The following is a 15,608-nucleotide window of genomic DNA, read 5'->3' as shown; positions in this document are numbered from 1 at the left end:
GCTGCCGGCTTCTCAGAAGGTCCCCGGGTCAGAGGCAGAAAATGGATGAATTACAATGTTACTGATGCCAACCTATACGAGAACTATTAAATGTGAAGAGACATATGGTGCGTGGGTCCGTGCATTAGGCTATAGACTGAGCTCAGGGTGCAGCCCGCTCAGTGTTGACACTCTGACGTGGTTTTAAGTATGCGGGAGACAAAGGAACTGGACAGGCTGATATTCCCCAATGTCTACAGTGCAGGATGATATTACTACACTACTATTAGTACTAGCCTGCTACTACTAGAAGTAGTAGTAATAATAATAATAATAATAATAATAATAATAATAATAATAATAATAATAATAATAATAATAATAATGATAATAATAATAATAAAATAATAATAATAATAATAATCATTATTATAGTCATAGCCTAATCAATATTATACCCATACCTACTATTGGCTATATTCTAGCTCCAGGTTGTGCAATTCATTTTATTACTCTGGAAAGCACAAACGGGCTCTTCACCCTTCACACAGATTTAATTTCAAGTAAATGATGGATAGAGATATGATCTCGTTAATTCAGAAAAACAAGCAGATTTTTTTCTTACGTAATTCCATTACGCTTCCGTAGTGGCTGGATGACAGGTGAAAAAAAAAGTCTTTTGGCTTTTCCTTTAAGTTCTGTGCAGTCTATGGTTCTGTGTAAGGTGTGCTAACGATGGTCCATGATGACCTTATCAGTGGTAACGATGGTTAATATCAATTATCCATACTAGGAGCTTGTTTTGGTGTTTTGGTGAAAAGTATGAGTATGATTATATGCTATACACTGTCCACACAAATGAACGAGTTAGACGTGGATGCTTCATATGTGAGTTTTAAATTTTAATGTAAAGTTAGCTAATGCTACAATTAGCTAGGTTTTGACATTTGTTTGCTACCGTTAGAATCCGTTGCAGCCACTAGACACCGAACTATCCTAAAGTTACTCTCCCGACATGTTTTAAACTATGTAAAAATACTCTGCTATGATTAGTATTGTTTATGTTTGTGTTTAACATGGTTTCCCCACATAAAAAGTTGAAAGAAAATGGGGCTGGAAGAACATCCACTGGATCAGTTCTGGATCAGGCCTTGTGCCCCGCCCACCTTGCGCTAGGTAGACAGGTGAAACAGCGAAGTGTACCAAGATGGTAAAAGGAGGAAACGTAGGAGAGACTCAGCCACACGTTTGAACCTCAGTCAGACTCAGGAGTTTGTTGAAAAGTGAGGAGTTTGTTGTGCACCAAAAAGCGGAGACTAGAAGCCGTATCGGAGCGGTAAGCGTAATTGTTTATGTTGTTTGCTAGCTTGAAAATGACAGTGGCTGACACAGTGTTGGTGGCTGTGCTAATGCCAACTCTCGCTCTCTGTACTGAAAAGGTTTCTGGTTCATTTTTGTATGTGTATAAAAATGCAATATAATGAAAAATAACTATAAAATACACATATAACCACATTGAGTAAGAAGCTAGTAGGTTAGCTGCGTCACATGAGAGCCACAAACATAAGGCTAACTAAGTTGACTACTTACAAAGGAGCTTAATTAGCTTCCTACAAGTACAGGAGGTGAGAGTTTGATACTTGGTTTTCTGTTTTATCATTATTATTGTTCATAATAATTGATATTCAAAGTTATTAATAATGATGATTTTCTGTGTGAATGATCAAAATACCACAAATGTACATCTTAAATAATAGCCCTTTGATGATAGTGATTCAAATTTAGCCATATGAATTTACAGTTGTTTTATTGTTAACTACAGTTGTAGTTTTATATGTTCACGGCTCAGTGTGTTGGATGTGGTCTGGACATGTTTAACAGAAAATACATAAGACATTCTGATAAATAAGTGACCCATGCAATGTAGCTTAAAGTATAAAGTGCCAAGTGTTTCACAGCTTATGGAATAAGTTGATACCAGAGCCCAACCGATAAATTGGCCGGCTAGTTTTAGCTTATGACAGATGTACTAATATCATCATTCTTTAGATGTTGGCCAATAAGTAAAGAGAAATTGTAATTCAGAAATGCGAAAGATATGTTTAAGGTCATTTAGAAAAAATGTTGTAGATTGTCCATCAGAGAGCACTGACAGATTTGGGGGAATTTAAAGAATCCTTATCAAAAATATTTGTTTCTTACAGCCAATATGCTACTATAGTATTTCATATTGAACTCCAAATTGTCAATATTGGCATCAACTAAATCCTGCATCGGTCGAGCTCTAGTTGAACCCTTATAAATACTGGTTCACATGAGGCAAATGTAATGTGCTAGGCAATTGTTATCAAGCTGTGGTGAAATTTAACTCTCATGTAAAATATCCCGTATGAATCTGTATTCATTGGTTTAATGTTCGCTGGTTTTCTATGCATTAGTCCTCCACATATTGCTGATTCTTTTAGTGCTTTCCCAATTGTTTGAGAAGACACCAGTGTGGTCATGATGTGTTTTATCCTTCAAAACTTGGCTTTGTAGATGTGTCCTGTCTTGGCCAATCAATTTTTTGGCCATCATTTAGAGAAAAGAGCTGTCCTCTGTAGATCTGTCCCACAGCGCTCTGCATGTCCCCCTGTGCCTGTTAGACTGGCCTAGCAGTGACCTGTTGACCTGCAGTGGTTGTGAGGGCTGGTGCTGGACTTTTGCTTGTCCTGAGAGGTTATTATGTTCACAGGTTTCAGAGCCATTCTTGCCTGAGTCTGTGCTTGAAGACCTGCAACACTGGCTCTTGTCTTGTGAGCAGTTCGTACATTCTCTGTTCAAACAGGAGTGGTCGTGCTCAGTCCTCATGTCATGATTGTTACATGTGTGTTGCTGTCCATCCGAATGGCTGTCAGGTGTGCTGTTTTGGTCTTGGCTTTGAGTGAGGCGATTAGGCTCTGTGTGGTTATTTGAATCGTCTGAACGTCGCTTAGGGTCAGGGCTTTGTTGTTGTGGCTGGGAACAGTGTGTTTGCTCGTGAGGATTCTGGGTGTTGTCCTGGTTGTGAGAGGGGTTTTGGTGGTTGTGATTCTCCCAGAAGGCTCTACGGAGCTGCTCTAACTCAGAGAGCAAAGGTAGACCAATGTCCAGGTGCATCATCAGGTTCTCCAGCCACTCCTCCAGCTTTGAAAAAGACGTACTGGAAGAGTGAAAGACAAAGAGTTATAGTAATGATAGGGTGTAGGGCATTGCATGCTTTACTGCGGTTGTGTATTGACTAAATATTTAGCAGAGTATTCTGAACTGTCTTAGTTTGTGTAATGCACTGCTTGGTACGGTATTCACTGTTTGGGTGCGAGAGCCCTGCATAAAATCTAAAAGCTGTGTGTAGCCTCCCTACATAAGTGATTATGATGCAGTACACTTTATACTTGTTGCATCAACTAACCAGAGAATGACTTTATGACAGAAGTAGACAAATACAATATTTATATTTGTTTTCCACTGCACTTTTAACATTGTCAAGTGATGACATTACAGAGAGTCAAAATAGATTGACATACCACCAATTATAAACACACCCTATAAATTGCTCTTTAAGTGGTTATGCCATGTGGTTGTTCTGTTAGAAGTGAAAAATTAAAGTGTGTGTTAGAAACAAAATGCTAACTGTGCAATATTTTTTACATATATCTTATATTTTGCCTTATAGAAATTTAGGTCTGCAGTTGTGCTGGAGTCGTGAAGTCATACCGTTTATCAGCATCCATGTCACAGCAGAGGACAGCCAACGGCAGGAAGGCTGAGGGGCACTCTGGAGGATGGTACTGCTGCAGGAAACCAGCTACATTTAGCCCAAAGTCATTCGTCCGGGGAAGGTAGTCAGGGTCGGCATTCACTCTACCTATTATCTGAAGAGAGGCAGAGAAAGACACTGTACATACTTAGCTTTGAAATTGAATCGCAGATGCTTGATTAATAGAAAAATAAGGATAAAATATGGAAAATATAGGTTTGTTTGTTTGACATTTACACAACACTTAAACTCATTAAATACCACATCTTTTGAATTCTTAGAAATCAAGTGCATAATATTTGTAGGTATATTTTACTCTTCCTAGGTGCTCTTACCTCACATATCATGATACCAAAGGAAAAGATGTCCACCCGTTCATCATAGGTTTTTCCTGAGAGGCGCAGAGGAAAGTTTAGAAAATGAGAAGCACATCTTTACTGATCCATGCTGGAGATCCATGCAGAATATTAGACCTTAGGGCAATAACAGATCTCCTACACAGTTTCCCCCCTTTTTGCATATTTTACCACACTTATGGTATTAAGAGGAAAGTTGAGGTTAGTGAGCACTGTTCAGAAATGTTACATTTTTATGATAGCCTGAAATCTTGTGTACTCACCATGGATCATCTCAGGGGCCATCCAGTAGGGGTTTCCTACCACAGTGTACCGCTTCCTGCGGTCAGGCCTGCGGAGCTCTGATAATGTCCCCTTCACAGGCCGCTCCATAGAAGATGTTCTACTCTGATTCCTCTCCTCCATCACCAGCCTGGCTAGTCCAAAATCTGCCACCACCACTGACTGGTTCTAATCAAGCAGAGAGAGAGAAGGTAATGTTAAGAACACATGCTCTGTTGTTTTTAGATGGAACACACTGTGAGGTTATGGTGGTCTGTTTTTGTTTAAAAGTGCTGTGTTGCAAAACATTGATAGTTTTCCCCATAAACCTAATGGCTTCTTTGCAGTTTTGTAGAATCCGAGTAGGGAATTCTGGTGCAACCTCACTAACTTCTAATGTGGGGAAAAGGAAAAAAGTCTGAAGAGGTTAAAACTCCAGTGACACTTGTAGAAAGAACAATTTTATTGTCAGACCAATGCATTGAGCCTCTGGCCTTCATGGGTGAACCTGATGAAGGCCACAAACTGAAAGGTGCTTTTGAGTTGCTTACTGCTTTTGAAATGGAGATATATATAAAGGTGAATGTGTTGGAACCACTTGTTTACCTCTCTGACCAGGCAGTTGTGTGAGTTTAGATCTCGGTGGATAACATTCATGGAGTGTAGATAGGCCTTTGAAGGAGAGATGTTATATACATTAGCTAAAGTTTTTTTTTTTACCAGATTAAGGAATCATTTTTGATTGTAATCTTTTACTTTGAGAATATTGAACAGAATGACTCACCATTCCAGCTGCAATGTCTTTGGCATAGCTCACTCTTATACTCCAGGGAAAGTCCTTGTCCTACAACAAGAAGATTGTGATGGACATGCAGTGTCTATGTCCTCTGACAGAACTCATGAAGGAACATGAAAACCTGTCTTGACTTACCATCTTGATGATGGTCTCCCGGAGCGTTCCTCCTTGGATGTATTCAGAGACAAAGTTTATTCGTTTGTCTTTATAAAACAGTCCAATGAACTTCAGAACATTGGGATGGTCCAGACAGCGCATCACCTTCACCTGTAAAAATTCATTGTGTAGCGTGAGTTTAAAGTTTCCCTGCTACTTACATCTTCCCACATGTGGCCTTTCCTGCTCTGATGACCACTTACCTCCTTTAAGAAAGTCTTCTGTGTCTCTTCGTCAAAACTTATCAACTCTTTCATCACCATCACCTCCCCTGTCTCCTGATGTGTTACCTTGACAGAAACAAGTTGGCTGGTTAAAATCATTTTGACAAAGAACTGACAACTAGGCATACGGTTGTTTGAAATGTTTTGAACAGGTTGCACATAAAAAATGAAAGGGACACTGTGATGTAAAACGGTGGCACCTTGACAGCCTGTCCAAAGCAGCCCTTGCCAAGCACTTCTCCGTGGATGAGGTCTGAAGGTCTGAAGATGCGGTGGGTTCGTTCTCCAGGGTCCACACGAAGAGACTCTGATCGAACCATGTCTCTCTTTTGAGATAAAAGCGACAGTGCTCCAGGGGACAGAGGACACTTATCTATACTACAGCTGCGTCTGGGGAAGGAAAGAAAGAATGAATTAGAAAGAATTATGAAGAGAGAAATAGGGGAAAACCAAAGTAGGACAGTAGTCAGCACTTACAGGATGTGTCTTGATCGCATTCCTGTGGTTCCTTGGTGCTGAGGCGGTGAGAGGCTCATCCTGATTGGTTCATCTGCTTCCTCCCCTGGACTCGGCTCTTCCTCTAGACTTGGGAGTTTGTGGGTTGAAGCAAGTTTGGTGCGGGTACAGGGGTCAGGACAGCTGATGTTGTCCTGTGGATTGTTTGAGTGAAGGAGGTCATTAGGAGACTGCGGGTTGTGTTCAATGGTCAGCTGCAGTGGTCTGCTTGTGTCCTGGATCACACGGTGTATCTAGAGGGAAGAATAACGTGTTGGCTTTTGGTGGTGTGGTTTTTCAGTATTACTTATTAAGTATTTTTTTTGTGTATGCGACTTCTTATTTATACTCACAATATTATTGCTAAATCAATAGGTTGATTGAGGCCTACCTCATCTGGGTTTATGTTGCGAACAGGAATGCCGTTGACCTCCAGTACTTGATCACCAGTGTGGACAGAGGACAGCAGGTGTGGGCTGAGGACAGCTGAGTCTAACCTGAGGGAGAGTGAGAATAATTGAATGGGTGGAGGAATGATGGGCTAGGACACGGGGTGCGGGACCAGTTTTTGGGTTTAGTTGAAGGTTAGTGCTAACTAAACAAATCTCTCTTGTTCATGTCTTCGGAGACTCACTCTGTCACAGTGATGAGAGGAGTCTTGTCTGGGCTGAGCTCAGTGGCCACAGTGAGGCCTCTTCGTCCGCCTACATGGGGAGGGAGGGACACCAGTGCCACCATGTGGGGACTCTTGGTGAGTGGAGAATCTGACCTCACAGCTGATACTACACCTCGACAGTTACCACTGCAGAAGAGAAAAAGTAAGGCGATAGAAAAAAAGGACACACATCAGAATCAGAAATCTTCATGACCATGAATTCTACCTTTACTATTTCTAATAATTACTATTTTAGAATCTCTTGCAATTACATAAAGCACTTTGCACATTTTACTGTCTGCTTCAAACTTACCAATAGAGTTTCGTATGTTCGACAAGCGTGTAAGTGTCTCCATCTCCAATGAACATATCACAGCTCATACAAGTGAAGCATTCAGGGTGGTACTTCTGCTCTCCAGCAACCTGTTTATTCAGGGAGGCAGTCTGGTAAAACACAATGCAGAGGCCAAGGGAATAATATTGGTTTTAACAATATGATGGGGTCAGACTTGAGGGGACAAATGCTGCTCTGAATTATTAAGAGTTCTCTCTGTACATTCCTGCATCAATGCTTTGTACTGTCAGGATGTTTTCAGAGGATATCCTCTGGTTTGAGAGTTGAAAGGGAAAGAAAAAGCATTTATTTTCACATCAGGGGGGAAAAAGAGGCAAGAAGGCTTTGACTGAATGAATCGTTGTTGTAACATGCAGAGATTTGGTGTTTCATGTAATATTTTATTATGGCCATATACATATTACCTAATGTACATATTTGTAATGTGTATGGCCACTTGTTAGTTCGAACAAGTGGTGGTTCTGATTGATCAATAAAGCTGCTATTTTTAAAGTAGCCCACTAGCTATCAATCAATTTGCTACTGGCTGAGTTCAAAATGTTTTGGATCGAGTTAGCAGAAAACCAGGAAGGATCATCTGCCAAGGTAAAGGTTATTTGGCTCGGGACAAATTGTCCGGTCTTTAACTGTGATGTTGTGACTAATTGAATGGAACGTTACTCAACATGACAAAATAAGACCAGAGGGGAAAAAACTAGGCAGGAAATTAGGTTTTCCTCTTATGTACAATGAGGTTTGTAGTCTGCACAGATAAAAACCCTTACACTGATAGGGCTTTTACTACGTCATTAAGTTACAATATTACCTTAAAACATCAAATTGATTGTATAATTAAAATAATACACATTGAATTTGTTGTTTTTATTGCTTTGTAGTACAAGGCTTAAATGTATTAAGCATTTTGATGGCTTAAAAAGTGATTATCTTGTCACCATAATGAGGCCTGTTGTGATGGTATCCTTGCAGCCGTGGCAGTGCTCTCCGTAACGGCTCCAGTAGTGCTTCTTACAGTAGGGCTGTCCCTCTCTTTCATAGTACCAGTGAGAAAGGATACAGCCACATTCACAACACCTAAAGACAAGAGGGAAGCAGGGAAGAGAAAGAGCGGGACGGTGAAAGCAAATCAACGAGATGGCAGAAAGAGGAAATGAGAAAAAGTAGATTTAGATGTAAAGACTGTACAGACAATAGATTAGTCAGTGGTGTGTTCGAAGAAAGTAACATGAGCATCATCAGTGATGGAACACATGAGGCTTGAGGAAAGTCGACCTGTCAGATCGTCTCACACAGGATCAGGTAGAACACTTTCAGGTCAGCTGGACTTAGTGTCTTGAGTTTAGCCTATTTTTAACACAGTATACACCGATACACAGTTCCCTTACTCTCGCCGCAAGTTTGACGGTTGACCTGTTTGTGTTAACTGACAATGTGATGCTTCTGTTAGTCACAAAGTTGAGGTTGAGACATCAAGCTGCTGCCGTTATTCCAGCACACGCCTGGAGGAAATACAGTCAACATTACTGCAGGCATGGTGTTTTAAATGATGCATTACAGATCTCAAATTGCTAATGTCACTGTGGTGGAGAGATCATTAGGCTGGGAGTCAAGTTAATATTGCCTCTTGCAAAAGAAGTAATCATGCTGGGTCACCGGCCAGTCACATGTTTTCACAGAAACGGTGCTACTTAATGTTAGCTTCCCATGGGCACACCCACTCAAAGATTGCAAGAGAACGAAACAAAGTGCAGACATTACGACATTTACCACTTAAAAACCCCACTCTTCCTTAAATGCATATTCACATTGAGTCGTTTAAAATCTGCAAACAGAAACTTTCAGTGACATCCCTTCTAAAACTGGATGTACAATAATACCTATGTACAATAGAAACCTGCTTTCTTATCTCTCCAACACTACAACCAGAGTGGGAGGTGACTTCCTGGACAGAGTACAGCTCCATGTTTCCTTTCTCCCAGCCTCCACTGTGAATGCCATGCTGCTCTTACAATAGAGAATGAAAAGGTTGCCTTACTATTGAGAATGAAGTTAGGGAGGGAAAGAATCAACTGTCCTCCAATGTGAGCAACATTTAATGACATCATTTCATTGATCAATCAACATTTTATCAATCAAGCTTTTCTTGATTACATTATAGGAAAGTTGTTAAATGTGTCAATCAGTCATTACTGTTGTGATTGTGCATTGTGCTTGCCAGTTTTTCAAATGATAGAAATTGCAGATGCCTCACTTTGTATGTCATTTGTTAACAGAGAGCAGCAGTATGATTATCTGTGATCATTACTTGGTAGATACCATTGCTGGGATAATGAGCTTTAGGTTCACTGCAGCTCATATTCAGTAGAGTAAATACAGTCACTCAGGAATCTCTAGTCTTAATAGATGCAGGGAATATAGTGCACTACAGGAAATACTGTTACAGATCTGTTAGACCTGCCTCTCTTTTGCCACTGAGGAAATAATTAAGTAATAAAACCATCAGACAGCTGCCAGATTATTTTTGACCTCCTGTCTTTGTTATTGTGCTGCTGGCGACGGATGCGGAACCTTTCCACTTCACATCTGCGATCCCGCTTCAACATCTGGTAGTGAGAAAACCCTAGAATCAGCACAGGCATACATCCAGAGAATTTATCCTCTGTCTGTTTCCTACTGCCACTTCTCCAACTGAAAGTATTCCCCTCCCTCTGGCTCGTGCTGCATCTTACTCTAATCTTTAGCCATTCATGAATCTCCTCTCTGTACTAAGATTTGTCCCTGTGTCACTGAGAGTGGAGCTTCGGATACAGTAGCACCTGTGTGTACATAAAACAAAGATGTCCTGATGTCAGGACATTAAGATGGCAGATGTTAAGAATCTAATGACGTATTCTCCTGCCATGGTTTCCTCCCTGTTCTGTCTGTGTCGCCCAGCTAGACTTCCTTTAAAAAAAACTACTGTTTTTTAAAGGAAAACATTGAAGGAAACATTTGTTTCTGATCCACTTGTATTGTGTTGGGTGTTACAGGAATATTGTCTCTCTGATGTTACATATGTGGTATAAGTCTGGCCATTTGAGTTTATTCTGTATTTAAGTTTTTTAATATAGATCTCAGGAGGAGTAGTTTTTGGCGGGGTTAAACATACAGGGATCAAAATAAACAAACAGAAAATAGGAGTAGAGATTACAAAAGATTGTTCTGTTGGCTGCTTCAATACCTGACAAGGCAATGATGATGCCTGTTGTTGTTATGATTTCATAAGCTACTCATACACATACTAATAGTGGATGTGAAAGTAGAGAGGCTATTGAAGCAGGGGTTGCTCATGCATCTGTTTGTCACAGCGGTCTTCTGTTTGAGGAAGTATCGCAGATGTCTAGCTACAGTTTTTAGATTCTCTTCACTAACTTTCACTCCCTCTTTCCTTTCTCGCACTTGCACACATACATCTCACCAGTTAACAACAGTGGCTCTTACCGTCCTTTCATTCCTCTCCGAAACCTCTGGTCCCGCCGTGACATTCTCACCAATAGACAGCTTTCACTCAGAAACAATCCACCCGTTTGAGAAAGGAGCTCATTAGCTGCATGTGTTCATGAGCGGATCATACATGTGATCCGTGGTGAGCGGTGGCAGGCGTTGTCGCTTAAGTTTTTTTTACTCTCTCGCTCTCTCTCTCTCTCCATGCACTCAGATGCTTCCTGTGTATATGAGGCCCCTCTCTGATGTGCACAGAAGCTGTGTGAGAAAAAACTCTGACCCACTGACACCAGCTGCCCAGTCTCCCTCTGCCGGCTGCAGAGAAACAGACCTATCCCAGTCAAGAAGTTCTGCTCCACCCTCCCCTCCTGCTCCTTCCAGTATGTAGACCTCTGCAAGATACAGTTACACTCTTCTGCAGAGTTTACAAAGTCCACAGAGGGCTGGAGAGTTAAGCTTACAGACTCTTAAATGTGAACCTACATGAGTGTTAGTATCTGTTAAAACAGGTCTGTGTTTTTCTCAGAAGTGTTGTGAGAGTGTTAGCGAGTCTGTGTGTTTTGAACCGAGCTCTGTTCCCATCAGCACAGCCATAATCTCTTTATGAATGCCCCAATTACTGCACTGTCCTGATCCTACAGTAAAGCACCCTATTCATCACACACAACAAACAAAGAGGGATAACTTAGCACAAGAAAGGGGAACAGCTAAGAATCATAAGAAATAAACTATTGATACTGTTCAGTGTGAAGTTTAGATACCCACAGATAGTCCATGTGAGTGCGGCTCTGCTTGAAGCTACACAGAGACACCAGAGTAATAAGAAAGTCAATTGGCAGCACTTTACATTGGTTATAGGGTAAACATTTTTATTTCAAATGGCATTTTCTATAATTAGTCCAGCCGGTCAGTTTATAGCATTCAGACTGTAATTCATGGTAGTGGTAGACCTTGTCAGCAAATGAATTTATGTAATGCACCGTGCAGATCCTACAAAACTGATAGACAGAAACAGGTGTTTGTGGCACGGGCGTGCGTGTAACATCCCAACAACAAAATCTATAGATATATGTGCGTGTTTTGTTGCGTTGAGACTCAATTGTGTTCGATTTTATTGTACGTCTTCTTCGGTTTAGTTTTCCTTCTGTGGCTGCATCTCTGCTGTAGACTACATACTTGACATAATGCTGTGTTGTGTTGTGAAGCAGTATAATCCGCTGTCGTGTGTACTTGGTCAGTATTTGGTTAGTTTCAATATGAGTTACATTCAGACAATGCTTGTCTGCTGCTCTAGCTCTTTTTAGTTTGCCCTCACAGTGGTTTATCATTTCCTTTTTCTTTTTTCTGCCTAACTTGTGGTTATTAGAACTAGAAGAGATAAACACATTGAAAACTAACTTCACCTCTGAATGTGCTGCTTCTTCCTATTACCTTGTGCCATAAATCCTTCTTTCTGTTTCACATTTTATGCATGTGCAATATATTCAGCTTTAAAATAGCAATTGCCTGAAACAGCTGTCATCGGTCATTTCTTTATTTTAGAGAGCATTGTCAGAAAGTGTACATTAGTGCACAGTTTTCTTCATAGGCCACATAAAAACCACAGCTGTTAAAAACACATGTTGAGCTAAACGATAGAGACACAAATGTGAGATTCAGTTACACTTTTTCTATCCTAATGATATCACAGACTACACATTCAAGGACAATGTAGAAAACAAAGCACTTATATTTACCATAGTAATACATAACTCACACACACAAACACACACAAACGAAATAACTCAAATATTCAATACTATATTAATTCACTTGAATTCGTAAAATGAGACTAAATAAAGAACTCAGCCTTTTCTGCCTTTTCTCAGCATAATTTAAAACGACTAGTAAACGTGAACAGTTGTCCAACAGTGTTAAAAGGAGGTAAATCAAAAAAAGAAAAACACAGTAATCAACGCTCCTCAGATGTCATTTAAATGCATCGTGTATTCAGCTCATATTACCTCACATGTAGTTTTAATGCTTTCCGTAACAGCAAATGTAAAAGTCAAATCTAAGCCACATCAGAATATCATAACAAATACATCATTCTAATAGTGAAAAAAATATGCATGTTAATCAAAATTTTACATGAATACCAATTAGTGTTATGTAGCTATACAACAGTGCCTTAAGTGTTGCGAATGGAGAGGAAGATTTCACAAGTGTTAACAGCCGAGGACCTTCAGCCTCCACATTTGTTGATACTGCGGAGGCCTGAGCACAGCTAAAATGAACACAGACTGCTTTTCAGGGATTCAGATAATGGCTGCTCAAACCACCACCATGAAAAATTCCACTAAGAATCCCTTTTGTTCACAGTTCCCCAAAATAGCAGCCGTCTGTTTCTCTCTGTACACATTGCTGGACAGACTAGAGCCAAGAGTTTGCACTTTGGTGTAAAAGCGAAAAACAGTGAATTAATGCAACAAACATTACACTCTGCAGAGCTAAAGAAAGTCCAGTCTAACTGGATAAAAATGTGGCCTTGGAGAATATTAAAAAAAAAAACAAAAAAAAACCTTGTGTCAGCATGCAGACAGGTCTGAAGGAGCTGCCCTGAGGGAGTCCTTGGTCTTCACACAGAGGATTTATGGTGATACTTACACAGGAACACAAATGATGTTCAACACAACAACAATAAGCAAAAACTGTATTATAAGACTGCTTGGTCATACAATTGAAAAGAAATCTTTTATTTCAGTGGTTCTCAGCCTGGTAGTCAGGATCACCAGAGTCACAAGGTGATTCAATGGAAAAAAAATCACTATTATAACAAATGTTTCCCCATACAGACCTACTTTAACTTGTGCTTCTTCGTGTGAAATGATGTGTATTTTTAATTATTTAACCATCACTGATTTATCCAACAAAGAAAATGACAAGTACACATTTCACCTGCAGCAGAGGCATCACCTTGTCTTAAGGAATCACGTCTCTAACAGGTTGAGAACCACTGCTCTTTTTGAAAGAGACCCTCGTATAAAAAATCTAAGCAAAAGTAAAAGTAACGTGGAATGTGTTGAAGCTTTAGCTTCTATGGCAGTTTAGACATTTACAATCTGGAATCATGCAGTAGCACCACTGTTGTTTTAATGAGGTCACTTCCTGTCTGTTGGTCTCTCACTTCCTCCTTCGGCCACAGTATTTGCCCTGACAGCCAGCACCTATTTACCAGAACCAGAAAATTAGACTTGTCTTGTCTGTGAATGTTCTCATTCGTCCAGGTCATAGTTATCTCTCTCTCAAATTAAATCGAAGGCAACTGGACTTGTATTTGTCTGTGGAAGACGTTTCGCCTCTTATCCAAGCGGCTTCATCAGTGCTTATGTATTGGTCTCTCTAGTCTGCACTAGTCTGACTAGTCTGACTAGTGCGGACTAGAGAGACCAATACATAAGCACTAGTCTGACTAGTGCGGACTAGAGAGACCAATACATAAGAACTGATGAAGCCGCTTGGATAAGAGGCGAAACGTCTTCCACAGACAAATACAAGTCCAGTTGCCTTCGATTTAATTTGAGAGAGAGATAGACTTGTCTTGGCACAGCATATATTGTATGGATGAAAATCACACTGTAAACATGTTAAGCTAGTTCAACATGAATACCTCCCCTTTCCTTACTGCATTAAAATCTGATTTGACTGAAGAAATAGTTTAAAGTTGTGATGTAATGTAAAATAATAAACGTAACAGTAATGTTTACGTAACAGTAAACGTAAGACATTAAGTTCAGTCAACACAAGTTCAGTTACACTTAAGACGAATAAGAACTATAGTCAGAAGAACTTCACCTTGACACTATCTCAGTTGAAAGGGTCAGTTTTTCATTTGTCACACGTCCACATAGTTCCTGTATTTGCGGCTGTAACACTATGTGGCAAGTCTAAAACATACCAGTTCTGTGGAAACCATTTTTCTGAGAAGTAGTGGATTTTATACTAGAAGCTTCCCCTAGTGGTTTTGTTGAATTCCAAGTGTTCCGGCGTCATTTCTAAAATGTATAGTTTCATCATAGTCAGGGTCAGAGGAAATAACCAAATATATAAAATGTTTTCATCATATGACTTTTCTTTAAACCAGAAGGAGGAAGACTTTATTGGGAATTATAATCCCCAAGCAGTGCAGTTTGGGAATGTGTCTTTGTAAACTTAATCTAATGAGTTTAGTTAATGCCCAGCAGAACTGACTTAAAGTCAGAAAACCCCACAGTTGTATTGGTTGAGTTTTGAAATGCCTCTGAAGGAGGAAATTTTTAGTTTACTGGATTTCTCAAAATGTGAATGTGAAATGTGCCTTACAGTGTATAGATACAGCTTACTGTAAAGCAACACAATGTATATATTTACCTCTGTAGCCCCCCGCTCCCAGTAAGGCCTGCATGGCTGCATATTTGGCTGCCTTCTGTGCCTTGGCTGTATAGGACAAGAAAGTAAAATAATTAGAGGTTATAAAAGCAAACACAACTTAATTTTCCCAAAACATTTTTCAAAATTATCACCCTTTGTGATTTTATTTGTTTGATTGACAAGATAATTTCAAGACATAAGAAATTCAGGGGTCAAAAATTCTCTGCTTTGTTCTTAAGATTAAGATTAAACTCATTATGCAGAGACAGTCAGTCAAGGTTTGAATGCCACAGCCTATCTGAGTGTTGTTGCTGACCATGTGCATGCCTTTATGGCCACAGTTTACCATCCTCTAACATCTTGTGGAATCCATGCCACGAAGAATTAATGCCGTTTTGAGACAAAGGGAGACCCTCCCCAGTATTAACATTTTGTTCCAAAGTGCTTGCTGAGTGTATGTGTGTTAAGATAGCTAATTAGAGCATGCTTTTCCCAGAGGACACAGTGAAGTTTCTTACATTTTTGCCCAGCCCCCGTGTATCCTAGAGAACAATAACAGGAAAGAGAAACTCATGATAAACAACTGATAATCTTTACAATGGTCTCATGTATGCTGTTTGTTATCTCAGCAATGAGACACATGAAAATATGCCAAATGTGACGAAGTGTTTGTGTTTTACCTGG

The 15,608-nt window shown here is 40.0% G+C and overlaps 1 protein-coding gene across 2 annotated transcripts; it reads right to left on the bottom strand.

Annotated features, from left to right (window-relative positions):
- Positions 1-1,769: 1,769 nt before the first annotated feature.
- LOC111217057 (LIM domain kinase 1-like) lies at positions 1,770-10,742 on the bottom strand. 2 transcript variants are annotated; one of them, XM_022738744.1, is made up of 15 exons: positions 10,533-10,742; positions 7,988-8,126; positions 7,014-7,123; positions 6,680-6,847; positions 6,437-6,542; positions 6,028-6,299; positions 5,751-5,940; positions 5,530-5,616; positions 5,306-5,437; positions 5,159-5,218; positions 4,981-5,046; positions 4,377-4,563; positions 4,093-4,148; positions 3,715-3,872; positions 1,770-3,160 (listed from the first exon to the last, which is right to left on the bottom strand). In XM_022738744.1, exons 1-15 carry the CDS (start codon positions 10,574-10,576, stop codon positions 2,557-2,559), a joined length of 2,379 nt encoding a protein of 792 aa, XP_022594465.1. In that variant the 5' UTR covers positions 10,577-10,742; the 3' UTR covers positions 1,770-2,556. The 2 variants fall into 2 exon arrangements, with proteins under 2 accessions (XP_022594465.1, XP_022594464.1); XM_022738743.1 differs by lacking the exon at positions 10,533-10,742 and adding an exon at positions 9,579-9,745.
- Positions 10,743-15,608: the final 4,866 nt, after the last annotated feature.

This window comes from Seriola dumerili, unplaced genomic scaffold (assembly GCF_002260705.1).
Source record: "Seriola dumerili isolate Sdu_G_001 unplaced genomic scaffold, Sdu_1.0 BDQW01000040.1, whole genome shotgun sequence".
NCBI lineage: Eukaryota > Metazoa > Chordata > Actinopteri > Carangiformes > Carangidae > Seriola > Seriola dumerili.
This window is presented reverse-complemented; position numbering and strand designations above follow the sequence as displayed.

Coding starts and splice junctions, on each gene's coding strand:
- LOC111217057 (XM_022738743.1), bottom strand. CDS start 9,691: ATGCCTGTGCTGATTCTAGGGTTTTCTCACTACCAGATGTTGAAGCGG. Junction 5,047..5,158: donor AAGACATTGCAGCTGGAATG/GTGAGTCATTCT, acceptor TCTCCTTCAAAG/GCCTATCTACACTCCATGAA. Junction 3,873..4,092: donor TTGGTATCATGATATGTGAG/GTAAGAGCACCT, acceptor GCCTCTCTTCAG/ATAATAGGTAGAGTGAATGC.